At 40.1% G+C, this 26326-nt stretch overlaps 1 protein-coding gene across 12 annotated transcripts in view; it reads right to left on the bottom strand.

Moving 5' to 3' along the window:
- The window catches only part of ECPAS (Ecm29 proteasome adaptor and scaffold), a 93112-nt gene that overhangs the window by 51666 nt on the left and 15120 nt on the right, over nucleotides 1–26326 (bottom strand). For 11 of the 12 annotated variants that reach the window (XR_004987067.2, XM_036432998.2, XM_036432996.2 and 8 more), the window contains 7 exons: nucleotides 19023–19153; nucleotides 16062–16178; nucleotides 13039–13157; nucleotides 11959–12108; nucleotides 7881–8046; nucleotides 5047–5186; nucleotides 1187–1268 (listed from right to left, as the gene is read on the bottom strand). Coding sequence is in view for 11 of the 12 variants with exons in the window: in XM_036432998.2 (XP_036288891.1) it covers nucleotides 1187–1268; nucleotides 5047–5186; nucleotides 7881–8046; nucleotides 11959–12108; nucleotides 13039–13157; nucleotides 16062–16178; nucleotides 19023–19153 (905 nt within the window). In the remaining variant the exon portion in view is untranslated. Of the gene's footprint in view, nucleotides 1–1186; nucleotides 1269–5046; nucleotides 5187–7880; nucleotides 8047–11958; nucleotides 12109–13038; nucleotides 13158–16061; nucleotides 16182–19022; nucleotides 19154–26326 lie in introns of those variants that run through there. The other variant, XM_036433006.2, reaches the window with a different exon arrangement.

Here is a 26326-nt window from a genome sequence, read left to right as displayed (position 1 = left end):
CTTCATTTTTACACAAAGAACATGAGGCCCAGAGAAGTTCTGTGATTAATCAAATCCCTCCTCCACAGTACATTTATTATGGCAGCCACTGGGGGTAAGGGGATGCAACCCAATTCCCAATTAATCATTCTTTCTGCGATATCACATGCAACTGAATCTAACTAGAGCTAATTTTTAAAACAACTCTTTATAGTTTAAAAATAAGCAAACAAATAATCCCTATCTGGGCTTGGACTTGGAACACTTTCAAACATAACTTATGTTATTAAGCAAACATTATACTTTAGGCTTCAGAAGAACCTACCTATTGCTCTAGATTCTAGGCCAGGGGTCAACAGAATACAGTCCATGGGCCAAATATGGCCCACCATCTGTCTTAACAAGGCTGTGAATTCAGAGTAGTTTTTAGAATTTCAAATGATTTTTTGAAAATCAAAATAATCCTATCCTATATAATAAAGAGGTAATGAAAATTGATCCTCATACACTTGCACAAGATGGCTACCCCATGTGGTCAAAGATGTCCACCACAATATGGCTGGCAGAGGAGGGTAGCTGTGGGTGACCAGGCCTGCAGGGGAGGGCAATTGGGGGCAATCGGGCTGGCAGGGGAGCAGTTAGGAGGTGATCAGGCTGGCAGGCAGGCGAGTGGTTGGGAGCCAGCAGTTCCAGGGATCAGGCCTAAACCGGCAGTCGGACATCCCCCGAGGGGTCCCAGATTGGAGAAGGTGCAGGCTTGGCTGAGGCCTGTGCACGAATTTCATACACCAGGCCTCTAGTATTTCATAAGAGGTAAAAATTACATGAAATCCAGTTTCAGTGTCCCTAAAGTTTTACTGGTACACAGTCATGCTCATTAAGTTGTGTGTGGCCTACCAGTGCTTTCACCTACATCAGAGTTGAGTAGTGACAGCCTCACAACCACATGGCCAGCAGAGCCTTAAATACTGACAGGAAAAAGTTTACTGACTCCCAATCCAGACATTATTTAAGCAGTTGAATTGAGAACACCGGATAAGGTAAACTAAGTCACCAGGAGATTTTTCTCTACCTATGGCTTAAAACTATTATTTTCTACAGCACAGGTTCGGCTTAAATAAATATAAATAGGAAAAAATGTTCAATTACATAGAGCTCATGTAACAAAGTATTTTTTATGAGGATGTGAGAAAACACAAAAACCCACCTCTTTTGTCTTCAGTGGTATATCGCCAAGGTATACTTTGTACATCTTATTAATGATGGCAGGATTATTCCAGTCAATCAAGCTACAGAAAGTTTCAACACAACTTGTTAAAATTATTTTTCACCTACTTCAATGATTTCAAAAATGATAGCCCCAATATTTGTTACCAAAAACTAAAAGTTAAAAACACTCAAATGAAATGGGAATCTGACATTATAAAAGAGAAGGGGATTAACTTCATCAAAGTTTTTTTTTAATATATTTTATTGATTTTATACAGAGAGGAAGGGAGAGAGATAGAGAGTTAGAAACATCGATGAGAGAGTGTCATCGATCAGCTGCCTCTTGCACACCCCTTACCGGGGATATGCCCGCAACCAAGGTACATGCCCTTGACCAGAATCGAACCCGGGACCCTTCAGTCCCCAAGCCGACGCTCTATCCATTGAGCCAAACCGGTCCCGGCAACTTCATCAAAGTTTTTAAACAGAAGGAAAAAAGTCACTTTTTCCATTTTGATCAGTAGATAGGTTCCAATGGTTCGATTTGGCACCGCAGCATAGAACACTAAACTGTATCCACTCTCAGGGCCCACACCCTGGAGCAGTTCCATCAGAGCACAGCTATACCTTGTTCAGAGAGCACTGGGGCATTTCTGTTCAACCACTTGGAAATTCCTCTCAAGGAAATTCAAAAGTAATAAAGAGGGTGACCAAGAAAATTTTACCCATTCAAGGCACAACCCTAGGAAGTTTGCAGCCCATGGCATTTCTCAAATATTGTGCCACTATAATTCCCAGCATCTTCTTCCTTATTTACCAGAACACACTTGCAGGTTTAGCATCTAATCCTTTAGTCACTAAGACAAATTCCTACTTGGGCCCCATAATAAGGTAAATTAGAATACTGTGTGATTGGTGATTGGCACCCACCCTCTGCAGCAGCTCCCAGTTATTTTATAAACCTAGTTAATAATACAATCTTGAATTCCACTTGATTAGCAAGATTTAACTACACTATCTTCCGCCCTTGGATATTGGTTCTGCTTTCAAGGTATGCTCTATTTGTGCAAACACAAATTATCCTGATGCTTTGAATATTTTTCTAATCCAACTCTTTTTTTCTAGCTTGTCAATCTGCCTCTTCTTTGGATATTCGCAATTCCACTTCTTCAAACTCATTCTGTAATTATAGCTTAGTTATTATTCACCTACATTTTCCTCAGTTGATGACTACTAACTAATCCTCAAGCTCCACTATTGTTTCCCTTTTATAATACTGTAGGTTTAGAGATTTTTGACAAAACACTTTAGAGGAAAAAAAAGTAAAAACTTAACAGTAGTTAACTATTAGGGAGAATTTTTACTGTTTCTTTTATTTTTCCTCTTGGCATCTTTCTAGCTTTAGTTTCCTGAGTAAAATGTATGTTGTAAAAATTCAGAAACAGAAAATAAAATTCCTCACAATCTGCCCCATATCCCTCCTCTATTCCTTTGCAGTAACCACTAACTTTGCTATGTATCTTTTTCTAGTCTTCTTTACTACGCATGTAAAATAGGTGTGTGGGTATGGCACATAGGTAGATTTTTAAAAATAGGTCAATAGATGCATCACTTGAAGAGATACTTTGGAATATTTGTTAAACAAAATGAAATAATATCTACATAATGTTCTCAACTTACTTTTTACCTCTCAACAATGTTATATTATTTTATGGAAAAATGCATATATTTAATAGACAAAACCAAAACTAATATTTAATACATCTGTATTTCCAACAATCCAATCTACCATATGGTGTAAAGAATGAAGCCAGTTCAAACAATGCAAAGTTTTAAAGGAAAGTATTTTGATATTTCAAAACCAAATAAATTTCTTAAAAGAGTTATCAGGAAGATAGAGTTTTAAGCAGCATGAAGGAATTTTAGACTTGGGGAGAATGTTAAGAACATTCTAGTCCAACTTTCTTATTTCACACAGTCGAAGGCCTGGCAAAGTTAAGTGAGTATTTCAAATTCAGAGAATCAGCAAGAGGCACTCCTCCTGTATCTACTTCACATGCCCCTAAGTGGTATAAGCCATTCCCAACTACCATCACACTTAGTTAGCTTATATTTCAACAAACTACAGATACAATGAAGTTAATTTCCTTATTCTGTTACACCTACTTGTATTGTTTCTTAGGAAAGAGAAAACTACAATGCATGGAACTTCTATAAAGCTTTATTTCCTTATCCACATTCAACTATCTTTTAGCATATTATATAAGCATTAAAATAAATTTAGAGCCGAAACCAGTTTGGCTCAGTGGTAGAGCGTCGGTCTGTGGACTGAAAGGTCCCAGGTTCGATTCCAGTCAAGGGCATGTACATTGGTTGTGGGCACATCCCCAGTAGGGGGTGTGCAAGAGGCAGCTGGTTGATGTTTCTATCTCATCAATGTTTCTAGCTCTCTATCTCTCTCCCTTCCTCCTCTCTGTAAAATATCAATAAAATATATTTTTTAAAAATTAATTAAAAAAATAAATTTAGCCAGGACCGGTTTGGCTCAATGGATAGAGCATCGGCTTGGGGACTGAAGGGTCCCGGGTTCGATTCCGGTCAAGGGCATGTACCTTGGTTGCGGGCATATCCCCAGTGGGGGGTGTGCAAGAGGCAGCTGATCGATGTCTATCTCTCATCGATGTTTCTAACTCTCTATCTCTCTCCCTTCCTCTCTGTACAAAATCAATAAAATATATTAAAAAATAAATAAATAAATAAATAAATAAATAAATTTAGAAAAGAACTATTCCATAATTTGATTTTTTTCAACCATCTTCATTTTTTTTCTTTGCACATGTCATTTTTAAAATAAGTGCACATAACGTTTTGTATTCTACTTTATTAATTAGCCAGTACTTGGAAGCAATTTCCATGCTGCTTTATTATTTTTATAGAGGTCCAGTGCATGAAAATTCATGCACTTGGCAGGGGCAGAGGGTATTCGTCAGCCCAGCCTGCCCCCTCTCTCACAGACCGGGAGCCCTCAGGAGCAGGCCTAAACCACAGTCTAGCCTCCTTCTGCAGGAGGCGACCAGGCTGATCAGGGGAAGGCGCCATCCCCATCACCCAGACACTGCTTCTGCTGCCGGCCAGCACGGCTGCCTGCTCTCGGCTGCCTGCTCTCGGCCCTCACAGCCGCCATGGCTTGGTCCGGAAGGGCGTTCCGGATTACGAGAGGGTGCAGGCCCAGCTGAGGGGACCCCCTCCCTCCCACACACATGGAAGTTCATGCACCAGGCCTCTAGTTATACATAATTACCTGGCAAATATTTAATATTCCATACAGATACACACCAGTTCTTTAAATTCATTACCTAGCCAAAAGTCTCACTTCTTATCATAATAGTTCTAACCCCTTTCGGTTTTAAACTACCTCTCCAAACAGCTTTTCTTCTTTGTCCAATACAGAATTCTGCTTGTTAGCAAGCTGTCCTTATTACAAATTAGTTATATTTCATAATCTCATAAACTGAATGTTTTATTACATAAAATCCTAAAAGAACAAATACATGCTGAGCAATTTAGAAATCTAGCCTCTTTCCAATTCTGAGAGTTTAAAAGTTTAGCCATGGCCAGTTTTTCTCAGTGGATAGAACATCAGCCTGCAGACTGAAGGGTCCCGGGTTCAATTCTGATCAAGGGCATATGCCTGGATTTCGAGCTCAGTCCCCAGTAAAGGGCATGCAGGAAGCAGTCCATCAATGATTCTTTCTCATCATTGATGTTTCTCTCTCTCCTCCCTTCCTTTCTGAAATCAGCAAAAATATGTTTTAAAAAACAAAAATTAAATTAAAGAATAAAAGAGATGTAGTTTACCTCTGCTTGCTTTTCAATTCTAGGTCTGCTGCCGTTGCCACACTGTGGCGAGTGTCACTCGAAGCAATCACCAGGTGGAGAACAGCCTCGAGTTCAGGCACCTGCTCAGCTTCTATGAATTTCACGATACCCAATTTGCACTGTGAATGAAGGGAGGGAAGGAGAAACAGTGATCAGAGAAACAAAGAACACCAACTAAAAATATTGTTTAACATTATCAATATGGCCCTAAACCAAAGATTAATAGTAATAACAGTAGCAGCTCCTATTTAGCCAGGGACTGTACTAAATTATATATACCCTGTTTCTCCGAAAATAAGACAGTGTCTTATATTAATTTTTGCTTTCAAAGATGCGCTAGATCTTATTTTCAGGGAATGTCTTATTTTTCCATGCGCTAGGTCTTATTTTCAGAGGATATCTTATTTTCGGGGAAACACAGTAGTCATGATTTCATTTAATCCTCACAATCTATGAGGCATTATTATATCATTTTTTCAGATGAGGAAAGTGAGGCAAGGCTTAAGAAATTAAGACACATAGCGAGTGATGAAGGCAGGATTCAAACCCAAGTCTCTCAAATTCCAAAACAATAATAATACACAGCCTTACTACTAGGATACACAGCCTCTCTAAAATCACAAAACCTTGAACTGAAGTCCAAATTCTGAGCCTCCAGGTAAGAATGGTGGTTTATTATAAATAAAGTTCTTCATGGATATGACATTTCAAAAGGAATTAAACTCACATTCCTTGAGTTCCACTATATTGTTAAAAATATTAATTCTTGTCCTCAGTATACTGACATTCTGAAAACAATCTGATCTGAAATGTACTCTAGTCAATGCAAGTGAATTTCTATTCAAACAGAATTCAATGTAAATAACTGGCTAAAATGAAATCCAGACTAAAGAGAGATTCTGCTTAGAATTTCATGTAATGTAAAATAGCTATGAGTCTCACTAAAAATAAACATACCTGGTAAGTAAAACTTTAACTTTACCTGAAGAAATCAGTTACATAATAATTCTATGCACATGAAATAGGACTGATACAATTTAAAAGTATTAAATGACAAAGGATGCAATTTAAAAAGGTATATAAACATCATAAAAATGCCTGCCTTCCCTCCTCCTATAATAAGAGCTACAATAGAGAAGAGTCAAACATTTACTTAAGCCATAAAAAAAGGATAGGTATGAGAGTCAAGCACACAAAAAAATGTTTAAAGAAAACTAGAAACAATACTAATGTCCATCAATAGAAGACCAGGTGGCTTATATGTAATTAAATTATATACAGAGAATAAAAAGGATGGCATTTTTTTTTAAATTTGATATACTGTTAAATAAAAAAATATGAACTATAAATAATGTATTATATAAGTAAAAATGTATATGTAAAATTGTCTTTGTGTGTACATATGCACACAGAGCATGACAAAGTAGGTGGCAGGATTCCAGGTAATTTTTAATTTCTCTTTATAATGTTTTCAACTAACTGAATCTTTAAATTAATCATTATTTTTATCAAAATAAAAGCTGTTTTTCTGGAAGAAAATATGTAAAACAAAAGAGATTTAAAAGTTAGAGGAAAACAGCTTTCATCCTGTTCCTTTCAACCCTAGATTATGAAGCTGACCAAAGGCATACAGAAAACCTTAGAAATGAGCAAAGAATGCCCAACATCAGACTGCAACTGAATGTTAACAATGTTAACAATTGTTCTCCACCACTTACAACATTAGACCTAGATTCAAAACCTGGTTGTAGAAGTGAGACCATGGTGAATCTCAAAACCTTTTACCAATGGAAGTAACAATTTTTATGCCTCATTGGGTTGCTGTGAGGATTAAATGAGATAATGAATTCAAAGTACTCATCACTGTAATGCCTGTCACATAGTTCACACTCAATAAAAGAGTAGCTTCTGTTACTTTTTACCTTTATTTCTTACTTACATCATGGCTTAAGAAGAACAAAAGAAATCCATAAAACATGAAGAAGTAAATCTAATTTAACATAGCCCTCACTGAACAAATTGTTCTATAAATCTGAGTGGCAAGAATGTCCCACTTGCTTTTCCCCCTCTCATTGGAACAGTTTAGACCAGTGGTCACTCACATCCCCAAAAAAAAAAAGGATCAAATCACTTATACTGCCACAGAGATAAAGAAAGGATTGGAGAAGACGAACCCAGGTTGCTTGAATTCCAAAATAATTACATACTGATCTCATCTGTTCTTCCCTGAGGTGCCTGATGACACAGACACAGTGAGGCACCTTCTCTGTAGAGCACCAGTCTTTTTAAAAAGCTGCTCAGAGAACATCTGTGTCCTGTTTAAATCCAGAATAAAATTCTTAATGCCATTTTTTTAAATTCCCAGGAAGAAATATAAAAGGGAGTCATGCTTTCTCCCATATTGTCACTTCTGAGTACAGGTTCCTCACTATACACAAAATGTACAGCCCTAAAAACACTAAATAATATAGGATAATTTGTATTTTAACTGCAGCAACACAGCTAAATAATTATTAAACCCATAATTTAAAACTAAAGTAAAAGAAGTTAAATATACTCAATTCAAAAGTGAGCTGTATTTCATACTTGAAATATGTAAGCAATATTAGAAACGCTGAAGAAATCCCAATCCTCCCTTCCCCTGGGGCTTTAACAAGGAACTGACATGATGAAGAGTGCACATCACATCAGCTGCTCTTTCAAACACGTTTCAATACAGAGCCTGAACACACTGTGTGGCACATGCCTTCATGGACTTCACAGGGGCACATGTTCAGGGGTAAGTTGCTTTATGAATAAACAGTATGTGATACCTGTTCCAACTGTTCAGGTGTCCATGGGTTATCACCAATAACTCGTTTAGCTGCATAAAAGCTCATTCCTGGGGGAGGCTGTGGTATGCCAGAACTTCCCCCACTATTTGAAGAACCCTGTGCTGAAGATGAATTTTGGCGACTCTGGGATTCATTTAACACATATCTGGAAAGGAAATGGAAATTTTACCCCTCTCTATTAAAACACATGCGTATATAATACACTCACTTATAAACCTTCCTTGCACAGAATTCTGCTAGAAGAATAAATACTTAAAAGTAAAATTTCATCATAAAGAAAAATGTTAAAGGTATCTAAAAAAGTTCTACATCTTCAGCAAATTGACCATAAGAGTATATCTGTTCAACTTGGTTACAAATAAACTAATAAACTAAAGTAAACTAATAAACTAAACTAATAAAATAAATATTTTGTTCATTCTCAATCTATAAACTATTATTCTAAGAGCCACTGTGTACCCGTTGCATTTTGAGTTTTTAGTTGACAAACACAGAAAAATTTTTGTTGACTTTGGGGAGGGGATAAAAAAAAATATTGCTTTATACTCAAAGGAGAATATTTTAACAGCCATTTCTATTGCTGGTAAGTTGCAATTCACCTTCAATTCTCCTTGAACTCCTTATGTCCCTGCATTACAAAAACTACTAAAACCACTTAGCACACAAGCACATAATGTTCCCAAAATAAAATTAAAAAAAGATCAAAAAGGAAAAAGTAATCAGCTTTCCCAATGTATAGTCAAAGCCCTTCACAGCTATTATTTATTTAATTAATCCTATTTCATTTTTAGCTTCTATAGATTAAAAATGAGATTTCTGGTAAATTCATTTCGATCCAATTGAATTGGTATAGTTCATCTATAAAATTTCTATGTGAAAATTAATTCAATTTCCTTCAGACTCTAAAAGTATATGCTAACAAATTATCAGACCAAATACTAAATAAAATCCCTAACACAATAAAAACTAAAGAAAACGGTCATAGTTTGATGACACAGTACATTACACTATACTAGCTGCTCAGTGCACAAAATTCGTGCAGGTGGGGGGAGGGTTCCCTTCAGCCCAGCTTGCCCCCTCTCCAATTTGAGACCCCTTGGGGGATGTCCAACTACCAGGTTAGACCCGATCCCTCTCACAATCAGACATCCCTCTCACAGTCAGACATCCCTCTCACAATCCTGGACCACTGTCTCCAAATCACTCGCCTGCCTGCCTTCCTGGTCGCCCCTAATTGCTCCCCTCCCTTGCCAGCCTGATCGTGCCTCACTGCCCCTGCATGTTGGCCTGATTGCCCCCAACTGCCCCCCACTCTCCCCACTGGCCTAGTTGCTCATAACTGACCCTGCCCCCATTGGCCTGGTCACCCCTTACTGACCCCCTACCGACCTGGTCGCCCCCAACTGCCCCTATGCCAGCTTGATCGCCCCTAACTGCCCTTCCCCCACCTGACTGGTTGCCCCAACTGCCCCCCATGCTGGCCTAGTTGACTCTTACTGCCCCCCTGTGCTGGCCTGGTCACCCCAACTGCCCCCTCTGTCAGCCTGGTCACCCCTAACTGCCCACCACCACCAGCCTGGTCACCCCTAACTGCCCCCCCCCACCAGCCTAGTCACCCCCAACTGCCCCTAACTGCTCCTCCTCCCCCACCACCACCACCACCACCGCTAGCCTGGTTGCCCCCAACTGCCCCCCCTGCTGGCCTGGTCGCCTCACACAGCCTGCTCTTCAGTCATTTGTTTGTCCCTCACTAACCACCCTGCTAGCCTGGTAGTAGGCAGCCATCTTGTGAGAGAGTAAGGGTTAACTTATATATTACCTCTTTATTATATATGAGGATTACTTACATGCCATATTCATTCAATTCCTAAATTCATCTTTTTAAATTTAAAAAAACTGTTAAGGAATCACTATTTTTATACAAACTAGGCAAACTCTCAATTGTTAGAAAAATGTTACATTATGTAACTAAGTCAAATTTGGATTTCACAGTTTATTTACCAAAGCAATCATCACCTGCCAAATATGACTGCCTCCTGATATAACAAATATAAAAGGAAATTTTCATTTATTTCTAAATTATAGCAAGACTGGTGGCAATAAGTAAATCTATCAATAATTACTGAATAGCTAACACTGTACAAAATATCATCCTAAATACAAGAGAGAGGAGCACCAGGAGAAGTAAGACTGAATCTCTGCCATCTGTAGCATGTTGAAACAATAAGACAACACATGTCACAATCTGACATGTTTTCAGATGACATAAGAAATGATATGACAGAGGTAATGAAAGTGACAGGTAGAGGTTATTAGAAGTGTCTGAAGGTCCATAAAATAAAGCCAACTAGCCAAAACCGGCTTGGCTCAGTGGATAGAGCATCGGTCTGCAGACTGAAGAGTCCCAGGTTCGATTCTGGTCAAGGGCCTGTACCTTGGTTGCAGCACATCCCCAGTAGGAGGTGTGCAGGAGGCAGCTGGTCGATGATTCGCTCTTATTGATGTTTCTAACTCTCTATCCCTCTCCCTTCCTCTCTGTAAAAAAAAATCAATAAAATATATTTTTTTTAAATAAATGAATAAAATAAAGCCAACTAAACTAGAGGGGTAGGAAGAGAGCAAACTGGAGAGGAAAGAAGGCATACAGCATGAACTCTTATGTCTAGACTAGGGGTGTCGAACTCAATCAGAGAAGGGGCCAAAATCTAAAATCCAGCCTAAATCGCAGGCCGAATGGTTTACTGAACAGTCATAAACTGTCATTGTGATGGAAACGCAGTGGAGTGCAGTGATGACAGCGCGGTGCGGGCCACATTGCAAGGCCTGGTGGGACGGATTTGGCCCACGGGCCTTGTGTTTGACACATGTGGTCTAGACTAATATGGAGACCCACATGTCAAGTTTAGAGTGTATATTGTAGTTTTAATCAGGAAAGAAACATAATGAAACCAGTATTTGAGAAAAATATCTGGCAGCAAGACAACCTAGAAAACAAACTGAAGCAGATCATAACTAGGGCACCAAGCCAGGGACCACTCTTGACTTCGAGGAGCTCCCAAGCTATTAGAGAAAATGAACATGTCAACTATGCAATAAAAACACAAAATGGCAATGCGTATAGATAGGAGATTACTGATAAACACAGCTGACATCTCAGCTACTTTGAGATGCTTTTTCAAAGTGGATTTTTGGGAATTGCTTCTTTCAGCATTTTCTTCTTCTTTTCTTCCTTTGTTCACAGGGAAGCATTCTAAGCAAAGAACCATATTCCTTAAATCACAGAAAGGCCTGGACACATCAGAGTGCATGAAGCCTTGGCTGAGTGGCTTAGTTGATTACAGTATCATCCCATACACCAAAAGGATGGGGGTTCCATACCTGGTCAGGGCTTGTATGGGAGGCAATCAATGTTTCTCACATCGATGTTTCTCTCTCCCTCTCTCTAAAATAAATAAAAACATATCCTCAGGTGAGAATTAAAAAAAGAAAAGAGTGTATGAATACCTGAGTGCATGTATGACTGGAAAACACAGCCCAAGGGTTTTAAGGTGTGTTTTAAACATCAGGAAACTATGGCAGTGTAGAAAGTTTTGAAGAGTGGCTGGTGAGAAAGTGATGACAAGAATTGGAAAGAGCCAATACTAGATGGATGCAAAGGAGAATAGTCCCAGGATACATTAAGGAAGGGAGGCAGTACTGTGGAATTGACATTGTAGCAACCAGGAAAAGAAAAGCTGGAGCCAATTTATAATTGTACGCCTACTTGGCTAAGAGAACCATCACAGCATATCACATAGTCATCACAGGCAGTAAAGAAGAGGAACTATTTTTATGGGAAAAGACTAATTTCAGCTTGAACAGGTTGAATCTAAAATCAAACAGCAACTCCACACTTACAAGGTCAATAAGCAGTGGGGCTGGAGTTCAGAAGAGGTCAGGGCTACAGCAAAACACTGAGACTCATTCATTTTCAAGTGAAATGCAAATAGTTAACTCCACACAGGTAAAGCAGTCATGAGCAAGGTTGCTTTGTTTTGCTTTCATTTCTTTAACTTACCCATAAGGCATCAGAAGGACATCTAGCATGAAGTCCAAAAGCAGCTGCACAGTCTTTGGTTTCTCAGCAAGATTAAACGGAGAAGCTGATTTTGATGATTCAACAGGGTATTTCATGTGAAAAAGGGTTGGTATTAAAAGATGCATTAAGCTGAAAAAACAATCACATTTAATGCAACTACTTAAAAAACATGGTTTTTATACATGAAATAATAGACAAAACAAATATCCCATAACAAAAAGTGGCAATTGTAGCAAGAGCCACTCATTTCAATATCACTAATGTATAAAGCCCTATTCTAGGGACTGGCCTAGCCTAGATTTCCTTCTTATTGAAAGTTCAGTATATTGAGTGTTAATTGGCATTTAGCCCATCTGGCTCATCACCAGAAAAAAAATGTACATAATATGGCTCAATGTTAATATCTGTCAACATAAAGAGATTTTATATTAAATCTTAGGCAAAGTTTAACTTATAATATGTCCTTTTGATAATTTTTTTTCCTTTCCACAGTTAATTAAAATAAAGTTATTCTAAACTAAAGAAATTAAAAATCCACCATGTCAATATTTGAAATATAATAAAATTTCCAATGTGAATTTAAGTATAACACAGTTTCAATAATTCCTTCTTTCACAATACCTTTTTCTATTCTTAAAACACATGAAAAATGAGCTGAAAACATTATTTAACTCTTCCCTCCACAATTTTGTGATGATTCTCACCACTACACATCTACAACACAGAATTCTGGGCTAAGCCTAGAAATGAAGACTGTTGTCTAAACCTTTTCACCTCTCCAATTCCTGTGATCAAACAAGTGATCTGTCCCCTTGAGAAAACTGCTCTCAAACGTTATATCCTCCAAGACAGACATGTTTTGATGAAAAGTATTTTATACCTAATTTTTCAGTCGCAGAAAATTAGTTGCTTCAAAAATCACTGACCAAAAAAACGTATTTAGATTGAGAAAAATGTCTGCTCTGCACATTTTTCAATATGCTCATATTAAGAAGTTTTATAATAGTATCAACAGAACATTAATGGTGAGTTGAGGTCACATGATTGAGGAAAGCATACCTATCCTGCTGTGGCTGAGGCTTCCCTTCCATTGCAGTGAGAAGCGTAGGGGCCAGTTCACATTGTTTTTCCACTGGTAGGCGAGGATAGCCCATCTTAACATAAATTATAGTAAAATTCTAAAGCAACGCGAGAAAAGCAAGTGAGTGAGAAGGAAATAATCTAGGATTTCAACGTAAACATATTGATAACTTAGGGAGTTATAACAAAGAAATCGCATCCTCCTTCCACATGTTATCACATGTTTATTTCAGTTTAACCAACCATTTTATTTCAGGATGATGGCAGCCCCACATATTCAAAATGCTTGCTTTAAGATGGGCCTCATGTGAGGGAGCAACACCTAACCAATGCGCATATGTTATCACCTTGTATATTTTAAATATAAACAATTTTATTTGTTAATATGCCTCAATAAAGCTGGGGGAAAGTACTCATATATGCAATTACTTTCACTGAAAAGAACAAAATAACATTTGACCTATCTAAACCTACATACTACACATTAGCATCAGATCTACCAGTTTGTTGCATTAATCCCTTCAAGCTAAGAAGAGACCACGTGTTAAACTAGGCTGCCCTTTTTCAACTGCTCTATTATTAAACCAACCTTAGTATATTACAGTACCCTAGTTCCTCACTCACAACTGACCCATGGTGATGAACCAAGGGAAGCTGAGTGTGTTAGTATGCTTGCATCACTATAATCCGTGTGAATGCCTCATTTTAAGCAAACTCGTAAATGCATATCTGGATTTACACATAATATAAAGGTCTGCTTTTATGAAGGATTCTTCACTTTAAAACTGACTTAAGATTACCCCTTTATTTTTTCAATTTCAGTTTACAATCAAGATTTCTATATTAGTTTCAGGTGTATAGCATAGTGGCTAATCATACACTTTACAAAGTGGTCCCCCTAATATCTAAAGTACCCACTTGGCACCATACACAGTAATTACAATATTATTGACTATATTCCCTCTGCTGTACTTTACATCCCTGTGACTATTTTATGACTGCCAACTTCTAATTCTTAATCCCCTCAATTAGTTATCCCTTTCCTTTAAAGCCATTGCTTTTTGGCAATTTTATTGGCTCAAAATGTTCCTTTGAGCTTAAAAACAGGAGCATCTGTAATAGAGCTGTATGTCCAGAGCAGGCACAGACAAGAGGTCTGGACCAGTAGGTGGTTCCAAAGGTCTGAAATCCAGCTGTTAGATTCTGCCTCAATGCTAGAAACTACAAAGACTGTGAAAAAACATCGCCTGTCATCACACAACATTGTCTTATATTTAATTTTCATGAAGACAATAATTCAAGAGCAATATTTCTTACCAACCTCAGTATAATCATTTTAAAAGGATACCTTTCCGAATACATTATACTAGAGGCCCAGTGCAAGGATTCGTGCATGGGTGGGGTCCCTCAGCCTGGCCTGCACCCTCTTACAATCCAGGACCCCTCAGGAAAACGTCGTACTGCCAGTTTCAGGCCAAAACTGGCAGTCCAACATCTCCCCAAGAGATGTAGCAGTGCCGCAGTGGCAGGCAGCTGGAGAGGAGCCCCAGCCAGGGCCAGGCGCAGCTCCCCTGCCGCTCATCCCAGCCTCACTGCACCTGCCATGGCTCAGTAGCACTGCCACGGAGGTGGGAGAGGCTCCTGCTGCCACAGGTACGCTTGCCAGTCATGAGCCTGGCTTCTGGCTGAACAGCGCTCCCCCCTGTGGGAGCACACTGACCACCAGGGGTAGCTCAAGCATTGAGCATCTGCCCCCTGGTGGTCAGTGTGCATGGTCGACTGGTCATTCTGGTCGTTCGGTTGTAACCGTTGCTTAGGCATATATATATATATATATATATATATATATATATATATATATACACACACACACACACACACACACACACACACACACACACACACTAGAGGCCCGGTGCATGAAATTCATGTACCAGTTGTGGGGGTTAAGGCGGGGGGTCCTCAGCCTGGCCTGTATCCTCTCCAAGCTGGATCCCTCTTGCAATCCAAAACCAATGGCTCCTAAATGCTCACCTGCCTGCCTGCCTGCCTGCCTGCCTGATACCCCTAACTGCTCCTCTGATGGCCTGATGACCCTAACTGCTCTCCCTTCCTGGCCTGATCTCCCTAACTGCCTAACTGCTCTCTGTCTGATCCCCCTAATTGCCTATCTGCTCTCCCCTCCTGGCCTAAACCCCATAACTGCCCATCTGCTCTCCCTTCTTCTCTGCACCTTCAGACCCTAGCACAAGAATGCTGAGAGCTCTCTGCTGGGGCCCCAACCCTGTCCTGATACCAGGGCCTGCACATGCCTACACTGGGGGGTGGGAGGGCTGCCCCTGGCGACAGCCTCATATCCCAGTGGCACAAGTCCCTGCCCAGCAGCTTCTGTGTGTATGGAGCCTGTTGAATGGTCGTGACTGGGACACCATTAGGACCAATTAGCACATTACCTCTTTGTCTATATAGACTAGAGGCTAGATGCATGAAATTTGTGCAAGAGTAGGCCTTTGCAGCCACAGCAGCTGCCTCGATCCCTCCTTCGCAGCCACCCCAGCTGCCTCCATCCATTACTCCAAACCACGGTGGCTGCCTGGATTCGTATCTCTTCTTGCCATTTTACCCTTTTTTCTTCTTATATTATCTTTTATTCATGCCTATGCTACATAACCCCTCTCTCTATTCCAATTTGCCTCATATAATCTTTTACTATGAATCAAATCATTCTTTTATAGATCAAAATTCTGACAAGTCATTTCACCAGCATTCCTTTGCCCAATGTAAAAGCCCATGCTCAATCCTGTTCCTACAATTTCCTTAATGGTAACTGTTCCTCAATACTCAGTGGTAAAACAGTGTGTCAATTAAAGAAAACATCCCATACTTCATTTAGAAATAGTCTATGGTAAAATTTTAAGTTGCCAATATATTGATGACATCTAGAGTAAATATTATGAAAGAAAATTACAGTAAATCAGAAAATATTCCAAGATAACACTCACTGTGACAAAGGACACTGCAGCAGGGTCCTGGTATTGAACCAACAGTGTCTCTATGGGGAGTTGTATTTTGGGGCGGCTTTTTATACGCTTATTCAAATGGACCAACAGTTCCATTACCTAAAATACAGAGAGATATAAATTGAAATTACTGATCATAATTCATTTCTCAGGCATTACTTATCTGAGAAATATAAAACAAATAATTTCTCAGATAGTACTTATTTGATAAATAGTGGCTACTTTGTTGTCTTTAAAATTAAATTTTACATCCCAGAAAGGAGATATAAAATACCCCCCAAGAATCCATGCATCAGAATTATTTACAATAGTAGTTTCATTAGCTTTATTTTTTATTTGTATTGATTTTAGAGAGAGGAAAGGGGCGAGAGGGAGAGAGGCAGAGGGAGAGAGGGAGTGGGAGAGAGAGAGGGAAAGGGAGAGAGGGAGACAAACATCAATTGGCCGCCTCCCACATCTGCCCTGACTGGGGATTGAACCCGAAGCCTGGGTATGTGCCCTGACCAAGAACCAAACCCACAATCTTTTAGTATACAGGATGATGTTCCAACCAACTGAGCCACACAAACCAGGGATCCATGCACCAGAATTTTACTAATGATTTTAAACTGCCCTTTGGTTATTCAAAGTTGAGATGGGCCTCTAATGAGGCACAGTCCCCCAGAACACCTGTGAACAAATGAGTGAGACACAAAATGCCATGGACTGAATGGCTGTCTCCCCAAAATTCGTATATTGAAGCCTAAACCCCAGTGTGATGATCTGCGGAGGTATTTAGGTTTGGATGGAATCATGGTGCTTGAGCCTCCATGATGAGGTTGATATTCTAAAAAACAGATAAAGAAATTAGAGTCCTCTCTCTTTGCTATGTGTGGATACAGCAAGAAGCCACCTTCTATAAACCATGAAGAGTTCATACACGAAGAAACTGACCATACTGGCATCCTGAGCTCAGACTTCTATCCTCCAGAATTGTGAAAAACAAATGTTTGTTGTGTAAGTCACCTAGCCTATAGTATTTTGTTACCCAAACTAAGACATACCGTGAATACTACAAAAAGAGAGGGAGGGAGGGAGGGGAGGAGGGAGGAATATACAAGAGAAAAACACATTGGGTTTCCAGAAGAGAAAATACCTGCCAGATCAAGGACTTCAGAGAAAAAGGACAAGATCAATACAAATTCTTAGTTTCACTGATTTCAAAATTTCACATATTAAAGTTATTTATCCATGACCTTTCAAACACTGCCACTGGAATCCCTGGTGCCTGCCCTCTTGTGCACTAGGTTCTCCGGTGTGGCCTTCCTCAGCTCCCTGAAGGCTTCACACTCTGCTTCAGCTCAGAGCCTCCGCACAGGGCTCTGTCTTTAGTGGTCTCCCTCATCTCTCCGCTGGTTACTGCCCACACACACACACCTACAGGGGTGTGCCTTATGCCCCAAATACATTCTTGCATAGAAACCTATTCCATTTTAACAGTTTACAACTAGATACACTATGCCTGATTATTTAATACCAGTATCCCCCAACTAGATGTTTCTTTCATTCACTAACATATCCTAACTACCTGGCATACAGAAGGCTCTCAGTAAATATCTGCCAAATGAATGACAAAACTAATAAGGCTAAATAAATAAGCACAAACCAATTCATGTAAGTCTTTTTATACTTTGCTATCCTGAGTGTAATAGAATGCCATAGAAGAGTTTTAAATAGAATAGTGACATTATCAAATACATATTTATCTCAGCAAAGCCCTAATAACAACAGGCATGTCAAATATATAACAAGAATGCCCTACTCCTTCCTGCAAACATAACAGACATTCTTAAAGATACTCTTTCTCCAATGAACCCAAGTCAGGACAGATCTCAGATTCCCTCTCAGGACAGGCATTGCCAATTGCCATTGCCCATCAATCAGAGTAGCCCAAGAGATGAAACCAGATCAAAGGCTCAAAGGTCTAGTACAACCACAAGACTAATAAACTATTTAAAAATGAAGTGGGTAAATGTTCCATGAAACATTTAGGTTAAAAAGGAAAACTCTGGCCCTGACCAGGTGGTTCAGTTGATTGAAGTGTCATCCTACACCAAAAAAAGTTGAAGATTCAATTCCTTATCAGGGCATGTACAGATGGCAACAGATTGATGTTTTTTCTCTCTCTCTCTCTCTTTCAAAACAAATAAATATATCCTCAGGCAAGTATTTTTTTAAAAAACAAAATCTTGGAGTGGCAGTTATCCAACTTTTGGTAACAGGATTTTATAGAACTTTAAAACAGGAGCTATACAACATCGTGCTTTCAAAAATCTTTATTTTGCTAATTTTTAATTAAGATTATATTCACAGTCAGCCAATGATTAAAGAATATTTTTGCCCCATGACCACCAACTTTCATATTGGAATCAAAGGCATGAGCCCTAGCTAGTTTGGCTTAGTGGATAGAGCGTCAGCCTGCAGATGGAAGGACCCAGGTTTGATTCTGGTCAAGGGCACATACCTCATACCTCAGTTGCAGGCTCTTCCCAGCTGGGCCCTGACTGGAGTTCATGCAGGAGGCAACCAATCCATTTGTTTCTCTCACATCAATATTTCTGTCTTTCCCTCTCACCTCCACTCTCTCTAAAAATCAATGGAAAAATATCCTCGGGTGAAAATTAAAAAAAAAAGGCATGAATTTTAAATTAAGCCTCCATGCATTTCAGAATAATTATCTCAATTATATCATCTGGCACTAATGCCAACTGTATATAGATGGTGCTAAATGCAGCTGTGCTAAGCATACAAAAGCTATTTTTAAATCATGTAAGGTGGTCTCCATTTTAAAAGACCATAATTAGGATCATGAACCTAGATTTCAAATGGAAAAGAAAATTTACTTCATAATATATATCCATTTATTCACCATTTAATTCCCCCAACTGTCCCAAACATGCTTACCTTTTTGCGTACTCCTTCTTGGGTGCTAGAGAGCTTGAGCAAAACAGGAGGAAGGAATTTAGATATAATATTCTGTAACTGTTCATCTGTTTCAGCATGGCCAAGTCGTAAAAAGACCCGTTCAAGCTGATCTATAATATAAAAAGTAAAAAAGGAGAATTTAGCAAGTCAAACCCAACCAAGAGTAATTGTTTTTATGGCTTAATGATTTATTATAGTTCAGATCCTTCAGCCAGAACTTCAACTATCTAGCCTTATCTGTAGATGATTTTTGACACAGCTATGGAATGACACTGAAAAGGGCTACTAGCTAGTTACACTCTTACAACTGTCCCAGTCGTTTAACATCTACAAGAAAGGAAAACAAAGCCAAGAATAACAAAATTCTCTCCTACATACAAAGTTATTCCATTTTCCTAAAGAATTTCAATAAAGAAAGAATTTTTTTGCCATCAAATATAACAACTGGCCTAATCAAGATTTTGAAAATTTTTGAAGAAATCTTCTATACCTACCTAGCAGAGCAAGGCAGAACTTTAATCAGATACCAGGCACAATATATATTGGGTGATAACATTTTTCCCCACAACTCACATATTTTAATGTAATATTATAAAATATATACAATAAAAAATAGAGAATGGTATAAGGTGATATAAAATAGAAAGTAAAACCCTCCTCCCCAACCTCCAAACTTCCAATGTCACAACTATAAACACAAGCTTCTTTAAAATACTGAAATTTAATATTCTAACAAGTCACAAGGCTTTGTTTCTTTTCCAGTGCTTTGTTTTACAAAGTACAGAGAAATATTAAAATATGAAGCCTCACTAGTTATAGAAAAGTTGAAACTCTTAATTTTATAATAAAATAGAGTTAACACTGGATTGCCAAAAGCCCAATTTTCTTCACATTTAATGTTTATTCTTCCTCATTAATAGTTCACACACACACATCCAACCCCTACTGATCACCAATAATTTAGTCTTATCTTGCAAACATAGCACATATATATAATTAAACAGTTGGTAAACACATAGAGATTGAGCACAAACAAGGCCCAGAGGGTCACATCCCAAGGTAGACATTATTCACTCTCGGTTGGCACTTAATAAACCAACCCTTGTGCCACTGCCGTCAGTTTTGTACAAAATTAACCTTTTTGAACGTGTGTGCATATAAGCATAACCCATGGAACAGACAATAAGGTGTGAAGGCCTGGGGTGGGGAGATGGAGGCAGGTTAGAAGAGGTCACTTGGGGGAAAAAGGACATATGCAATACTTTCAATAATAAAGATTTTTTTTTAATTAATCTTTTCAATAGGGCACACTCAAGGGCTAGCTGATGTAATACAGTAATGTTGATGGCCACAATCCAGAATTAATTGGGGGTGGGGGAGGGGCAGGATTAAAAGCAGTGATGTTATCAATTTCACAACTAATAAGGTAAAGAAAAAGTTTCAGTGAACTCCATACTCATGAAATGTTCCTGATAGCCTATCTTCTCCTATAGAATAAAAGCATAAGCGACCATTATGGCGGAATGACCAGAACAACCGATCACTATGATGCGCACTGACCACCAGGGGCAGACGCTCAATGTAGGAGCTGCCCCCTGGTGGTCAGTGCACTCCCACAGGTATACATGTAAAAGCCTGCTCAGCCAGAAGCCTGGCTCATGGCTGGCAAGCACAGCGGCAGTGGCGGGAACCTCTCCCGCCTCCATGGCAGCACTAAGGAGCAGTGAGCCTAGCAGTAAGGAGCAGCGAGCAGGTGGGCAACAAGGAGTGAGGGGTCCCAGACCTGAGAGGGCACAGAACAGGCTGAGGATCACTCCTCCCCAGTGCACGAATATCATGCACCAGGCCTCTACTAGACTTTATATTTCTATGTAGACTAGTGACTAGAGTACAATCACTTCGTAAATAATGAAAATCTGGATCCTGCCATGCATTTTCTCCTAATCTCTAGAAAATCCACTGCAGTCCCCAAAACAAAGCCTCCTACTCTAAAATCCATTGTTCCTGTCCCAGAGAGCTCAGTTTTGGTAAATCTTCTGGGAAAAAGTGGAAAGTTCACAACTAAAATGGCAACAACAGTAAATGCACTGTTAATTACACAGAAATAAGATGTAGCTGAAATGTATTCTGCTGCTAGACTAATTTTTAAGAATTTCTTAAGGATTTTCTGGACAGGTATTCTGGCATAACAAGTTCTCCAGCAGTATATTTGATAGAATAGCCCTACCCCAGAGATAATTACAGCAAGGTGCTCAAGGAAGATAAATGGAGACCTATGGTCCAAGTGATCACTGGGAAACTATTAGGAAAACAAAAGTCACTGAAGAACCGAGTTCTCCAGGTAAGCGAAGAAGACCACAGTGCTATGAGAGAAAGAGCAGGAACCCTCTGCACAAGATACAGAACACAGACAAGCACAAGCCCAGGGTAGCTTCCAGCACGCTGGTTCCATTGTGGTTACTGACAAAAGCTTCCTTCATCTGCTTTTGAGACTTTTTTTTCTTCTGCTGCTATGTCTGGCTGGCCGCAGCCCCCCACCAGCAGAGAGCTGGCTACATTGGTCAGGCCTCCCAGCTCCCACTGCACTGGATATTGGGAAATCTCCCCCTTGTATCCCATACATTACAAATTCTTTTCTCCTACAATGCCTTTTGACTCCACAGCACTTTCTTTTCCTTCCTTTTATGGATTCTGAGTTCCTAGTCATGCTTAAAAATGCCTCTTTCGCCTGGACGGTGTGGCTGTGATTGTCGACCCATAAACCAGGAGGCCACCAGTTTGATTCCCATTCAGGGCTCTTGGCCAGGTTGTGGCCTTAATTCCCAGTGAGGAACATGCAGGAGGCAGCTGATCCTTGCTGTTTCTTTCTTATCAATGTTTCTATCTCTCTATCCCCTCCTCCCTCTAAAAATCAATAAAAACATATTTTTTAAAAAAAATAATGCCCTTTTCACTCCAGGATTATGAAAAATGTTATATTCTGCAGAAAAGAATGAACATAACAAGCATAAGACAGCTATTGAAGTCTTCACTTGCCAAGGCTGGCCCTCAGGTGGCATCTGGAAACTTGAATTTCAGAACAGTTCCCTTCATTTCCAGAACTGATAAGAGTGACTCACTGTGTCTAAACTGTTTATACAAACAATATGGTTTATGCTGAACACCTGCTTTCCTTTTGGGAAACTGGAATTTTGGTATGTGTTAGGCAGAAAGTGCCAATGTGACAAGCACCGAATAAAACCCCAGAGCACTGAGTCTCTACTGATGCAGATAACATTTCAAACGTGTTGTCATGACTCATCGCTTGAGGAATTAATGTGTGGCCTGTGGGACTCCACTGGGAGAGGACTCTGAAAAGCTTGCACCTGGTTTCCTCTGGACTTCACCCCCATGTACCTTTTCCTTTGCTGATTTTGCTTTGTGTCCTTTCCCTATAATAAATCTTAGCCAGGAGTACAACTATAAGCTGAGTGCAGTGAATCCTCCTAGCAAATCACTGAACCTTGGGGTGGTCTTGGAGACTCTGACACATATATGTTTTCTTCTAGCTCTCAGGATTTTCCTTTCTGCATTCAAACCCTTAATCCAGCTAGAATTGTTTTATTTGGGGGAGGCACATGGAGGGATATAGGAAACCTATTCTTTTTGTGGGGTTTTTTTAAACCTCTCCATGTGAAATTAAACATTTAGAAAATGTACAATATATTTAATGAATTATTATAAACACTTACTATGTAACTATCACCCAACTCAAGTAAAAACATTTATTTTGAAACTTGTACACACAAAAAAGATTTCTACCCAGCTAGTTCGACCCGGTGGTTGAGCATCAACCATGAACGAGGAAATCATAGTTCTATTCTCAGTCAGGGCACATGCCTCTGGTGGCAGGCTGAATCCCCTATGGGGGGCTTGCAGGAGGCAGCCAATTAATGATTCTCTCTCATCATTTCTGTTTCTCTCTCTCTCCCTCTCTCTCCAAAGTCAATTAAAAAAATTTTTTTAAACCACTGAGATTCTTAAATTCCAAAACAACAAAATCCAGATTAGATTATGTCAACTATTACATTCAAGTAGCAAAAACAACTACTAAAAATAAATATACTCATTTAATTTCATTACATAATTCTCTAACACTCATTGCTCACCTCTTTAGTTTCTCTATCTAAAGTGAAAGAAGAAACCTTCCTCCTCCTACCCTCCCAAGGAAGAAATAACCAACCAACCAAGATTAAGGATTAGCCACTGATTTTTCTGAAAATTTGTAATCGTTCCTGAGAATTAAAACGATCCACAGAAATCACTCACTTTCCAGATCTCTCATAAAAGCAATAAATCAGTTTCCTTAGAGATGTCACCTTTTCATGACAATTTGAACATCAAAACACTCCTTGGGCCCTCACTGGTTTGGCTCGGTAGATAGCACGTCGGCCTGCAGACTGAAGAGTCCTGCGTTCGGTTCCAGTCAAGGGAATGTACTTTGGTTGCAGGCATATCCCCAGTGGGAGGTGTGCAGGAGGCAGCTGATGGATGTTTCTCTCTCATCAATGTTTCTAACTCTCTATCCCTCTCCCTTCCTCTCTGTAAAAAAAGTCAATAAAATATTATACATTTTAAAAAAAAAAAACTAAAAAAAAAAACACTCCTTGGTAAGTATGCAAGAAAAGCATACACTGTCAAAAAGGATAGGAAAAAGACTATAAGGTATTGAATATCCCATATAAAGGAATTTCGGGATTCTTTTTTAAAAAAGAGAAAACAGTTATGTTTCAAGGTAACAGTGTTATTATCCTAATTAGCCTGTTAATATTAATAACAGAAAGAAAGCAAAGGGGAGGCCAAACATCATAAGCACTAGAGGCCTGGTGCACAAATTTGTGAGTGGGTGGGGTCCCTCGACCTGGCCAATGATAAGAGCAATGGGGGGAGGGGTGCCAGCCCACCAGGGAGAGAGACTGTGGGAGGTTGGCCTACTGCTGTCCCCAGTCAGGGTCCTGGGGGAGGGACCGTGGAAGGTTGGCTGTGCAAGTGCACTGACCACCAGGGGGCAGCTCCTGCATGAGCATCTGCCCCCTGGTGGTCAGTGTGCATCATAGTAACTGGCTGACCAGTTGTTCGGTCATAGTGGTCGCTTAAGCTTTTATAATCTATATTAGAGGCCCAGTGCACAAAATTCGTGCATGGGACAAGGAGCAGAGTGTCCCTTAGCCCAGCCTGCACCCTTTCCAATCTGGGACTCCTCAGAGGGATCAAGCCTAAACTGGCAGTTGGACATCCCTCTCACAATCCAGGACTGCTGGCTCCCAACTGCTTGCCTGCCTGCCTTCCTGATTGCCCCTAACCGCTTCTGCCTGCCAGCCTGATTATTCCCTAACCATTCCCATGCCAGCCTGATTGATGTCTAACTGCTCCCCTGCCAGACTGTATGCCCCTAACTTCCCACCTCTGCCGGCCAGGTCACCCCTAACCGCCCTCCCCTGCAGGGTTGATCGCTTCCAACTGTTCTTCCTTGCAGGCCTGGTGCCTCCCAACTGCCCTCCCCTGCTGGCCATCCTGTGGTGGCCATCTTGTGTCCACAAAGGGGCAGCTATTGTGTGTTGGAGTGATGGTCAATCTGCATATTACTCTTTTATTAGATAGGATAGAGGCCTGGTGCATGGGTGAGGGCCAGCTGGTTCGCCTTGAAGGGTGTCCTGGATCAGGGTGGGGGTTCCCTTGGGGCGTGGGGCGGCCTGAGCGAGGGACTTGTGGTGGTTTGCAGGCCAGCCCAAGCGGAGGCCCTGGTATCTGGAATTTATTTACCTTCTACAATTGAAACTCTGTAGCCTGGAGCGGAGCCAAGCCTCCTGCTCACTCTGTGCCTGGCAGTCATTTCCGTTTGGATTTGTTTACCTTCTATAATTGAAACTTAGTAGCCTTGAGTGGAGGCTTAGGCTGGCAAGGGCAGGCAGAAAGCTTGGCTTCTTCTATTGCCAGAGAAACCCAAGCCTCCCTCCTGCTCTCTATGGCTGTAGCCATCTTGGTTGGGTTTATTTTGCATACTCACTCTGATTGGCTGGTGGGCATGGCTTATGGGTGTAGCAGAGTGATGGTTAATTTGCATATTACTTTTATTATGTAGGCTAGATGGTCATCTCAGAAGTTTTCAGGAAGCTACAGCTTCACACTCCCCAGGGAACCAACCATTGGTCTATTCCCTGCAAATCACTGGAAGAAGGGACTGAACAAAAGGGGAGGTGGATGCATGTGCAGTGAAGTCAAGGTGATGTAGGGAAGGTGCTTGTCTGTCAGTCTAGTCTCAGAAACAATAAATTGGCTAGGAGGTGGACCCATCAGAAGGGTACAAAATCAAAACTCCTGTTTAAAAACACCCAAGAGTTACATCTTTCTTGTGTTCTCTCTTGCTCGTTTGCACCCTTGTTCTTGCTCTTGTTCTCTCTTGCTGCTTACGGCCACATGGCTATGGAGAGAGAAGAGGCAAGCACATGGGCGTATAGTCATGTGGCCTTAACCATGGACCATGGGACATTGGACATGGGGACTTCATACACAGGATGCTGAACTGGATTAGACTTGAACATGGAGCAGAAACTATGGCAGTTGCCTTAATTCTGGCCATATGAAGACAGGATTGGACTTCTTCCATGGCAAGATGAACAGAAATAGGACCTTAGGGGAACCCCTTTAATTTTATATCATCGATTAAGCTTTCCATGAAACCCCATCCTCTCATGGGGGCCTCAGGAAATTCTTATCCTCATAGCACCCCAAGAACTCCACTTCCACTGATAGCAACAGGTTTCAAATATTTTTTTAAATCTTCTACAAAGAACATTTTTTTCTGAATCATGAAAATAAATTTTAAACTACAAATCAAGTTAGAAGCCTTAATTGTAAGTGAGATTAAAAGGGAAAGCTGAAAATGCCTAGAGTACTGCACACTGCATCATAAAGCAATTAATGGCCTAAAGCTATAGTATTACTTTGAGAAAGATCTGTCAAGTAACCACAGAAATACACTAGACTATAATAGAACAATTTCACAAGGAAATATTCTCCCCAATAGTATTTACTTTCCTCTGATTCACACATATATAAATACATTATGCTCACAAGGCAGTTTTACCGGCCTTTTAAGTCTCAAACAAAACACGTTGTGAGATGGGCAGCTATTGTCTGCATTTATGCATGAAAAACTAGGGATCTGATTTGCCAAAGGTGTCCAAGCTGACAAGACAAGACTTGTAAGTTAAACTTAGAAAGGTCTTTACCCTCCAAATACT

This window comes from Pipistrellus kuhlii, unplaced genomic scaffold, assembly GCF_014108245.1.
Source record: "Pipistrellus kuhlii isolate mPipKuh1 unplaced genomic scaffold, mPipKuh1.p scaffold_m20_p_12, whole genome shotgun sequence".
NCBI classification, from domain to species: domain Eukaryota; kingdom Metazoa; phylum Chordata; class Mammalia; order Chiroptera; family Vespertilionidae; genus Pipistrellus; species Pipistrellus kuhlii.
This window is presented reverse-complemented; position numbering and strand designations above follow the sequence as displayed.